Source organism: Fulmarus glacialis, unplaced genomic scaffold (genome assembly GCF_000690835.1).
Source record: "Fulmarus glacialis isolate BGI_N327 unplaced genomic scaffold, ASM69083v1 scaffold10821, whole genome shotgun sequence".
Classification (NCBI taxonomy): Eukaryota; Metazoa; Chordata; class Aves; order Procellariiformes; family Procellariidae; genus Fulmarus; species Fulmarus glacialis.
Window position 1 is genome coordinate 159,964 of NW_009192250.1, and position 10,842 is coordinate 170,805.

General features: G+C 36.4%; 1 protein-coding gene across 1 annotated transcript in view; it reads right to left on the reverse strand.

Moving 5' to 3' along the window:
* TBCD (tubulin folding cofactor D) overlaps nt 1-10,842 on the reverse strand; it is a 117,464-nt gene that overhangs the window by 52,516 nt on the left and 54,106 nt on the right. The window contains exon 14 of the mRNA XM_009587013.1: nt 9,330-9,486. Coding sequence (XP_009585308.1) covers nt 9,330-9,486 — 157 coding nt within the window. The remainder of the gene's footprint in view (nt 1-9,329; nt 9,487-10,842) is intronic.

Below are 10,842 nucleotides of genomic sequence, written 5' to 3' on the forward strand. Positions count from 1 at the left end.
TAAATTAAAACTTGGAAATACAGTTTCTCAACAGCAAAATGCACAGCAAGTCTTATGTAAGGCTTAAGCAAAACTAAAAGTTAAGCAATGGAAACTTGCAGCTATCTCTACAATAACAATCACATCCTGTAAGTAACAAAAAATCAGAAAACAATATGCAAATCCTGCTAAGAAGTGACCTACAAGATAAATTGCAAAACAGTTTTTTAAAAAGGTGACCTGTAGATACAGAGGCATGATTATACGAAACTCTTTCTTTGTGCATGAAGTCTGGTAACCCTGCGCAGTTTAATTCTTCTACCTCAAAAGAACTGCTTTTCAAAGATGTGCTACACAACAGAAGAGCGAGAATATATCCCAGGACACGAAATCTACAGCTTTAGAAATCCACCTCCAGCATTCAATTAACTTCAGTGACAAATAAACGTTACTTCAGGAGAATCATTTAAGCAGAAAATTATTCCTTTCAAACTCTGAAACTCTTCATTACATTATTTATTGACTTCAGGCAAAACAGAAAATAAATACTGGCTGAAAAGTAAATCCATGATAGCTTTGCTTTAGCATAAAGATATTAATCACACTGATAATATCAAACTTCCCTGGGTAGTGGCTATCAGTTTCCTACAGTGAAGAATACTGTGTTGTTAAAATTTGCTGAAATGCACAATCAATGTGGCCTCCGTAATTTCAGTTTATCTCCATTAAGGAAAACAAGGGACAGAAAGCAAGAATGAAATGAAAATAAACCCCAATAAATTGTTCTAAAGACAGTTAATGCTTTCTTATTGCTACTTACATGGGCAATTCCTCTCTCTGCCACAAAGACATTAAGTGATTATAAGACAAAAGGAGGCCATCCAAACGATAGCGATTGGAAGATCAAATGTTTATGAAGCATTCCATTAGGAACTAGCATACATGGCTAACAGTTGAAAAAGTGCTGGGCCAAATACATCATCTTCATACCATGTTTGCTACTTTTCTTCTCTGCCATACCAAGAAACTTAAAATAATTTTAAAAGGACATTTAAGAAGTATATAGTTTTAATGATATGAATAGCTCCCATAAATCTTTTAATTATAGAAGAGAACATTCAAAACTAAGAAATTGGATGAAAATCATCCTGGAAAGCAAAAAGAAGCAAATTTCTGCCTGACATTTCTGATTATATGGACTACAAGATAAAACATTATTTTGTCAGTTATGCAGTATTTCAATATTGTTCTCTTCTGAGAAGGAAAAAAAAAAAAACCCACACCAAAAAAACCCTCATCAAGTCAGAAAGCTCAGAATCTAGAGTGTTGCCCTTACTGTGTCAAAGGTACCCTGAAGTTAAGTGTTACAGAGTATTTCAGAAGAGCTGTGCTGGGTCAGACCAAAATCCTTCCAAGTCATTGTCTTGTCTCCAACAGTGGCCCAAAAGGAGTACTTAGGGATGAGTGTAAGGACATACATATTAAATATTAACATACTGATTTAAAAGATTATGCAGTCTTTTCAAACTGGAAATGTTAAAAGACCGTCACTGGAGAATAAATACTGCTCTTTGAATTTCGTATTTAGACTTAAAATGTGGTTTATTAAATATAATGGAAAACAGTTTGAGATTATTATACACAACAAGAGTTCAGCTTATAATCAAATGTACTTTTCCATTTTTTCTTATTCATCTGTTATCTTAAGACAAACGTGTATAAGTAAAACCAGCAAAACAACATACTGTCTATGTGATGCCACCTGAGTTATTCAGTGCTGCAACTGAATACCATGTTTAAGAGAAACAAAACAAAAAACCCCAGGAATTTTGTCATTGCCCCCATAGCCCCATTATATTCATAAATCATACTGTAGTCACTGTTTTATGTTAATCCTTTTAATAGAAGTATTTTAAACTTATCAAACTACACAAATAATTTTTCAAGTTAATTCCTATTTGAAAATGCAGGCATGGTCTGCCGTAACACAGGGATTAGCAAGGAAAGCAACATGCCTAAGATGAAACATGTCTAAGGTGTCTTCACCTGTCTGCTTTGTCGTGGGAGTTTATGTGATACTCCACCAGGATTTCCTAACATAAAGAAACTGTTTATGTCAAACAAAGTGGGATTTTTTTTTTTAAGCTAGTTAAAGAATCATGTCTTGACTTGCCTGAAATGTACCACACCTGACTACTAACAGGTAGAGCAAAGAATGGCTTTGCATCTGGCAGTCTCTATGAAACACCTTTTGTAGTTCCTTGAGGTATATTTAGCTTGTATGCACGACAAGCAGTTAAATGTATAATTAACACAAATGGACTTTAAAAAACAAGTTGCAATTCTATCAGTCAAGTAATAATTCTCCCTTTCTTCCCTATCCCTTCCCCTCTCCCCCAAGTACTCACTTAACTGGCTTCAAGGAAAGTTAAAACAACTCAAAGTATGTTAGCGGCTCACTTCCCCAGCCCAACACCGATCTCATTACCTTCCCCTGACAAGGCAGAAGGAATCAGAGAGCAGAGGCCAGCCAGGTGATAGACATCAAACCACAGAACTATCAGAAATATCAGGTTACCCTCTCCTTATAAGCACCAGATGTACCAGACAATAAATCTGAATTTCCTTTATCACCTGTAGCAGGCACTTCTAGTCTATACTAGTCACAAGCAGCAAGAAGCTTATCCTATTGCTAACCTCTAAGAATTTGCTACTATTAATTCAAGCATACCACCCTGAAGCTGCGGGAAGAAAAAAAATAAACTCTCAAACCTCTTGCCAATTTGGCACAAAACCCGAATTTCCTTCCTGAGCCCAAAAAAGGGAAAAGTCTAACCTGTAACAGGACAGAAAACTCTCCTCCCTACTATACATTAGGGAAGGGAAGGCATAATAATCATCACAAGCAAAATGGTTTTGAACAATCCAAGCAAGTTAAGAAAAGAAGGCAAGACCAGAGTCAGATCCGAGTCTGTTGAGAGCTGCTGCTGCAAACAGCCCTTTTCACACCTCTTCAATCATGCCAGTACCCCAAGTGGAATGGCTACACAGTGAGCTGGATGATGAAAACAGATCTAGGCTCAAATAATTTTTGTTTTGCTAGCTTGTTTTTTTAAACCAGAGAAGCTCCCCCATTCACTTTATCACATGCAGCTGTGCTACACTCAACTGCAGGAGCAACGCAGGTGAAGGAGCAAGCACAAGAGCCTGCTGCAAACAGCACTGCTAGGGGAAAAAGCCCTTTAACTACAGTCACAGATTTAATTCCTCCTGTTTATGTAGGCAAGGAGAAGGTCTGAAGAAAAGGAGAAATAAAGTGAGCATTCCCACTTCTGCACTACATACCTTCACAGTCCCTCTAACCCAGCTCACTCCAAGTTCTTACACTTTCTGCTAGCCACCCAACGTCCTACACTGTCCAGTGTGTTACTCCAATCACGAAGTTTTGGGGTAAAATGATGAAAGTATAATAAATACACATGTAGAAAAGAACAATAAGAAAAATGCTTAGAACAGGAGTTACAAATGCTATTTAAAAAAAAAGAAAAAAAAAAAGGTATATGGTGCCCCTGCAGGAAATAACTTTACACAAGCGCAAGACACAGTAGGCACACAACTCTCTTCTGAAGGCAACATTCAAATACATAAAAGAAGAAAGCTATTCTCAATATTTCATCATGGTACAAGATGTAGCTCAAAGCAATGCTTCAGATTTCCCCAATTCTGCAGGACAATCTTGCCCTGGAGCAAGCTACATCATTCATCCGTAGCCACACCTTCCTTTTTTTTTTTTCCCCCGCTTCAAAAACAACGCACCACCGCAGGGAAGACAAAGCCGCCTGCACTCCTACACTGTACGCACTATTTGTATTAGTAGTCTGCTGAACAGGAGATAGCAATTAGATCTTTCTAAATAACGATTCATTTATTGATTACCTACACCATCGAATGACAGATAAATGAAACTACATTCTCACTATGCAACAGTTCCAAATAATTAAGATAGCCAGCAACAATTTAATCACTATAATTGTATAATAGAGTAGAAGTATGTTTTCCTTTTTATTTTTTGTTTAGGTTTTAAACAAAACAGCTCAGCTTCTTAGTGTGCACCTGCCACTTTACAGACAGTAACTTCCACACCCAAGGGGGCAGGAATCAAATTACCCGTATTTCCAAGTTATTAAATTATGTTTAACTTTCCTCATAGGTAAGCTTAAAAAGAGAGCATGCATGTAGAGACTGGGAGAAGAAAAAATCTTGGTCAAGTAGTGCTTTTATACAGATATGCTTGAATAGCAACTTCAGTACATGCATTTCAAAACGTAGTAAGGTTATCCTGCAATAAAAGCGAAGTTTTATCTACTTTGCCAAGAATTTTCTTTTTGTGGTCCTGTAGTTTGAATAGATCACGCAAGGTTTTAGAAACCAGTTTAACTAGACTTCAAAAAATAAATAAGCAAATGTGAGTAAGTGTATCTTGTTGAAATATGGATAGGGAAAAAATACATGTAAAAATACGAGCAAGTACTATTAGAAATACTCTTCAGCGAGTATTTCTAATACGTGTTCTCTACCTTTTTTTTTTTCCCTTTAAAAGAAGATTGGTAGGATCAGGAAGGAAAAGGGCTGATCTATGATTTACAGCATTCTATGTTTGTAATTTCAATATTCTGACGATTTCATCACTTAATAACAGAACATTCATAAGAAAGCAGAAAAGAAACAGCTATCACTGAATATGGAGACAGATATTTATTTTAAAACATTGTCATTTTACTAAATTTTACTAAAAAAAAAAAAAATGATTTTATACAGTTTAAGGTGATTTTTCACCAGTCAAAAGTGAAATGTTTATGTCCCTTGACTACTGAAAACACAGAAAACAATCTCTTTCCATTACACAATGATACAACTTTGCAGGCAAGAAAAGGAGGAAAAAAAACCCCAGCATCAAATTACCCCTCTGCTTTCATTTGTAACTACTGTACCACAGTCTGAATGGGTTGTGGGGCAGGACCCAGTTTAAGTAGCGTACCTCTTCTGTATTTTGGTACCCAACTAAGTTTCCCGACAAGATACGCTAACGTGTGCCAAAGGCCATGACATGAAGTAGGAAGACATGAAGCAGCTCATATTTAACTCAACAACTTCTAGTTACCACCAGTGCCTTTACTCTGCCACGATGACTGCCTTGCCTTTCGAGTCTGAGTGTAGCAACCAGCTACTTACGCTCCAAGTTCAGCATTATCTATGTTCCTCCAGCCAGTTAAACAGCAGTGTTAAAGACTGTGAATGAAGGATAAACCATCTGCAATTTCTAGCAACCAGACAAAGCAAACAGTTCAGGATCGCAATCACTCGTTACAATTTTTAAGGAGGTAATATTTTCCTTTCAGGTAAACGATTTATTATTTTTCTAAAAGAATCTAATAGTTTGTATTCTTATATAGGCACATGTTTTTGCTGTGTAATTTAGCTCACAATGGATATTATGTACTTTGTTTCAAGATGCTGAGTTCTGCATTTTTTAAGGGTAGCAACAATTCGCTTGTGGCTAGAAGTATGACTCTTCTTTAAGTAAAACAGTGACACACCTAAGGCTAGATTTAAAAAAAAGCTGTATGTAATTATCGGCTTGCTGACACAATAGGTGAAACTGTGTGTCATACTTTATTTGAATATTTTTTTTTCACCGTTTCTCTTTGGAGTGGCAATTCTACCTTCAAGAGTTGATTATATTTAGAAAAGGTTTGGCCAACGTAACTACAAAGATTTTTAAGTAAAGCCTTAATATAGCGTTAATACTTGCTAAAATACTGTGCAGCTTTGTTAGAAAACTAAGCATATACAAACCACAACACCTTACAACTGATCATAAGCAATTTTCAGCTTCCCCTTTGCCGTCCACCCCGTGTTTCTCTCCACTCCACCAACTTATTCCAAACAATTGAAGTTGTCATAGCTGGCATAGCCACAGTGTTAATTGGTATTACTACCATAGGTAGAAGATATCAATTATTTTCACTTGACATTTTCCTAAAAAGAAAAGAAGAATGTGTGTCCAGAACAGTCTGCAAGCTAAAAGACAGGAGTGTCTTCAGAAACATAACCTCCTTCATACCTGTCCGCAAGTTCCCACTAACAGCTTTGTGACAGTAAAACAAAATACCACAAACCATGAAAAATCAAAATGGTGAGCTTGCATCTAATGTATGGAGAACAATATTGTTTTCCACCATGGTAGGGTGAAAGGAGTGAAAGAAATATATTGCTCAAAGCATCATGAGCAGAAGAAAAATTCTGATAAACAGAACAGATCAGAATTCTGATAAATACAAGGCTTACACACTGACACTTAGTTTTTTAAGTTTCACAAGGAACAAGCTTGCCAGACTGTAAAAGAAACCTTAAAGTTGTTCAACTAAGTCAGGGGATGGAAGCAGAGGATTTATTTTCATAAGGCTGCTGACCAAATCTACAAAAAGCACCAGTTTTGAACCAGACTTCAGTGTTGGTATGGCTATAGTCATCCTGAAGATTTGCTCGCAGCGAGAATACAAATGTATTCCTGCAAGTTTAAAGACAGCAGTAAATAACTCTGCACAGCTGGTAACAGCCTGCTAGAAACATTTGTTAACATCCTGGTCATGGGTGTTACTGTGTCTTCACTGCTACCATCACCTGTGCTGGTTAGATTAAAAATAGGAATACAACCCAAGATGTAATCACATGACTATTTCACTGTGCAAACACATCTTTAGGTACCTTTATGTTAAGAATTTCATATTATGCATAATTTACCATGAACTCAGCTAGAAGGGAATTAAATATGACCCTTCAAAATAAAATATTTCTTTAATAACTTACTATGGCAAATATCACTATTTCTAGCATGCTTAACTGAAGCAGGTCTATTCAGGAGCAGCACATTCTCTTTCTGAAAGTCATCCAGAAGCAGTGGATGGCATCATGTTCTAGCACAGCTTGGTGTTACAAGACTCCTCTCCTTTAGTATCTACGCTATTGTAGATGAAAGATCATCAAAACACTATGAAACTGCTTTATCAGACTCACAAGGCTAAGATGTCTTAGAATTTTTTGTCTGCTCACTTCGGAGAAAAGACATGACAGCTTAAAAAAATAAGAAAACCAGCATTTGGCTTTAAGAAATTTGACAACAGGTTCTTAGACAGAAAGATTTTATCAAGGTCTCAAAAAACCCCAAGAGCAAGTACCACACAGACAAGAGACACTGTCGTGTGACCCTGCATTAAAGGGCCAGCACTGGAAAGTGAGGATACAAGGATGAAGAACAGCAGAGACCAGCAAGGGCGCAGTGCACTAGGATCAAGGCATAAAAATGGGTATGTAGGGCTTACAGACTGTCCCAAAGAATTTTAAAAACAGGTTTTAAAGACGAAAGAGAAAGTCACATATTCTTTGGGAACCTGCTGAGCTAAGTAAGTAATCCTGTGTTTCCAAACAAGGCTTTTTGGATGAGATTGAAATAGTTCTGTCAGCAACCTGGAAGCAAGGCAGCCCCTAGAAATTTAACCAGATATCCAGGACCACAAATCACTGTATAGTCCAAACTTTTTTTTTTCTTTTTAAAAAGATAATACTAAATGACTACTGATCAAAACCTCTCCGATGGAGGCAAAGATGCCTGAGTTCTGCTATCAATGGTTGTACTAAAAGCCTGCCAAGAAACTGTTAGAAGCTACCTCTTTGTGTTTACAGGGCAAATCACCCATTGAAGACACCTTGAAATGTCAGCCAGTGTGCTGCCAACAAAAAGACTAAATGCTAAACAGAGAATCCCACAAGCAAACACGAGGAAAAGCACAAGACAAGAAAAAAGAAAAAGGTAAACCCAATTTGTATCTGCAAAAATGTCACAAGTAGTAAGTGAAAAGCTGCACGAAGTTCTAGTCCACCATTGCAATATCACAGATTTTGATTTAGAAATCTTCTGAAAATTTTACTTTTGAAAGTCTTTCGAAACAGAAACGACAGATTGAAAAAGAAATACATGCATGTGTTTCCATTCAACTGTAAGTAGAGTTTAGTACCATGGTCATTCTGGACTGGGGTACTCTGTAAAAGTAGAAGGTATCAAAAGAGAAAAAAAATTCTCTCATGTATTTGTTAACTTCAACTAAAACGCCTTATTAGCTATAATAAAAACTCCATGATTTAAAGTGATATGTTACTAAGAATGCAGAATCACTGTGTAGAGCTCAAGTTCTTACCACTTTCAGAAACTGGAAGTGATTTTATTACTCAAAATAATCTTTGAATTGGAACGCTTCAAAACGAAAATTACAAATTGTACGGAAGAGCCAGGAGGCTCCAAAATGGCTATTTAGAGAAGAACTGAAGTGTAGTTTATTCTACCTAACCTGCTCAACTTGCAAGTTGTAAGCTGGTCAATAAAAATGTACTATATTCTTTGCATGATAGCCATCTGACAAAGTACCAAAACTCCTGGATCACTAGAAACAAGTGTTCACCTGCAAAGGTAAGAAGTAACTTCTTCCATAACTTTTCTCTTCCTCTAATATTTCCAGCTCTTTATGACTCCGTAAAGCAACTCCCCAATTTTAGAGTGATTTGTTATTTCTACCTCTACTGCACTAAGGTTCCAAATACTCTTAAACTTCCTGAACCTGTTTCACTGAGCTAACCATACAGCAAGTGATCAAGCAGACAACAGATGACACCCCCCCCATCCAAAGCCTCCACTAATTTCTCTGAATCTTCTTACAGTTAGTTTCTTTGGATTTTTCTTTAGTTTTCTTAAGACAGATAAACAGAAGGAAATGAAGTCATCACACTTGATAAGGAAATATTTAGATGCATTTCAATCCAAAAAGTTAAACTGCATCATACCGCAACAGGAAGAAATTTTCAACTTCAACAACTACATGGAAAGGCAATGGTATTGTTTATGTCGTCGTCATCCCACCCATATTCAATTCTTTATCTTTAAGATATTCAGCATATCTGTTAGCATGACTCAATGAACTTTATTAAAAATTATCACAGAGAAACAAAAACATCCATTCCTTGGCGAACAATATCCAGAGATCAATGAACTTAATTCATGTTATATGGGACATACCAGCTACTTTTTAAGCATGAAGGTACTTCCCCTAAATGGATGTATTGCTCTTGGTCAGTATCGAATTTTAAATGTCTTAAAGATAGAGCATTAGATGCCTAGATTATTAACTTCTAGAAGATACAGAATTAGACTATAAGATTAACTTCTAGCTCCTTCCTAATTTTGAATAGATTTTAAAAATTAACTGTAAATAGCTCAGTTTCTTATTGCCACAACTTACCTTGAAATCTGATTAATAAATGGTATCAGTTCTACAGGATCATAAGCACGAGCAAAGGCCCAGCACACATAGCACGCTGCATCTCTCACGTTGGAACCCACGCTGCATGCCCCCCTCTTCTCATCATATGTCAGGGCTTTCAAAATGACAGGTACAACTGTTAAATTAAAAAAATGTACAAAAGCAACAATTAGGACCATACAGTGAACCAAAAAAAGGTGTAAGAGCATTCAGTGATCATTAGAGAAAAGACACAGGGTGGAGTTGTGTGTTCTGAAAGAAAAGAAAGCATGGCTCTTCATATGTGCTAATTTTGAAGTTGATTAGAAAAAAGAATTTGTTTTTTTAATACACTATTTTGTTTCTCTGTCATTAGCAGTTTATTTTTTCATTTCCTTCACATATAATTCCATGAGGATTAAAGCAAGTGGGTTACATAAGAACTCACACCGGTATCATTTATTACTTAGTGAACATGTTCAGAAGTCAAAGTAATTTTAAAATGCAAAATTTTAAAGTGTACACTTTTTGAAGTACTAGACTTTAAATATTACAGCAGCATCTATCACTAGAAAAAAAATATTTCTTAAGAAATAACAGTATTGTAACTACCGTAAAATAAAAGAATCGGTATCCATCTATTAGCAGGCAACATTTATGACGGTAGAAGACCTAATATGACAAATTTTTCTTCATTAACAATGCTTGTAAGTCATCAATATACCGATCTTGAAAGGGACTTAAGTACAGTTTTTGCATTATCTTAAAGCAAAGTGACATGTTCAACATCATTCTTGCATTAAGCAAGTAAGCTGTGATATTTTATTCCCTGTAGAGCTGTTAGGTTGTGCCACTTCAACACAGTGTTTTAAGCTTGAACCTATCAGCACTGCCAAACTGCGCAGATCGTCAAGGCAGAATATGTATAAAACTGCAGTGTAACTAGAAATGCAAACAGGTGGGCTTTACTCTCATTTCTGCTTAGACATCCCAAACAACAGTGATGACTACACGCCTCTTCACTAGCACAGAATGATTTCATGCAAGACCGGAAGCCTTTGATGAAGGAAAACAGTATTCAAAAAAAAAACCCCAAAAAACCCCCTCAGTCTTTTTTCTTCTATCAGTCATGTTAATTGTATCGATTTCACCAACAGTTTTTGTCAGACAGTGAGAAAATAAGATGGAGATATTTGCATCCTAAACAGCAATATGGAATCACGCACTGCACTTCAGAATGTACTCAAAATGCACTTAAATTGATTCTAATGTCCAAATTTGCAAATGCTGTCTCATGAGGCCCAGCAGAGAGATTCAAGACAAAAGCAGCTGACAGGTATCCTGGGAAGGTGCCTTTTACTTCTCAATCACACTCACTTGTGATGGTGAGGACAGGGAGGGACACTAAAACACAGGACAATATTTAACAGAAACTAAACTATACCCCAGACTATTAATGTTACACTTGATGAATCCAGCTAGTTACAGGAATTGGAAAAAATCATCAGCAGGA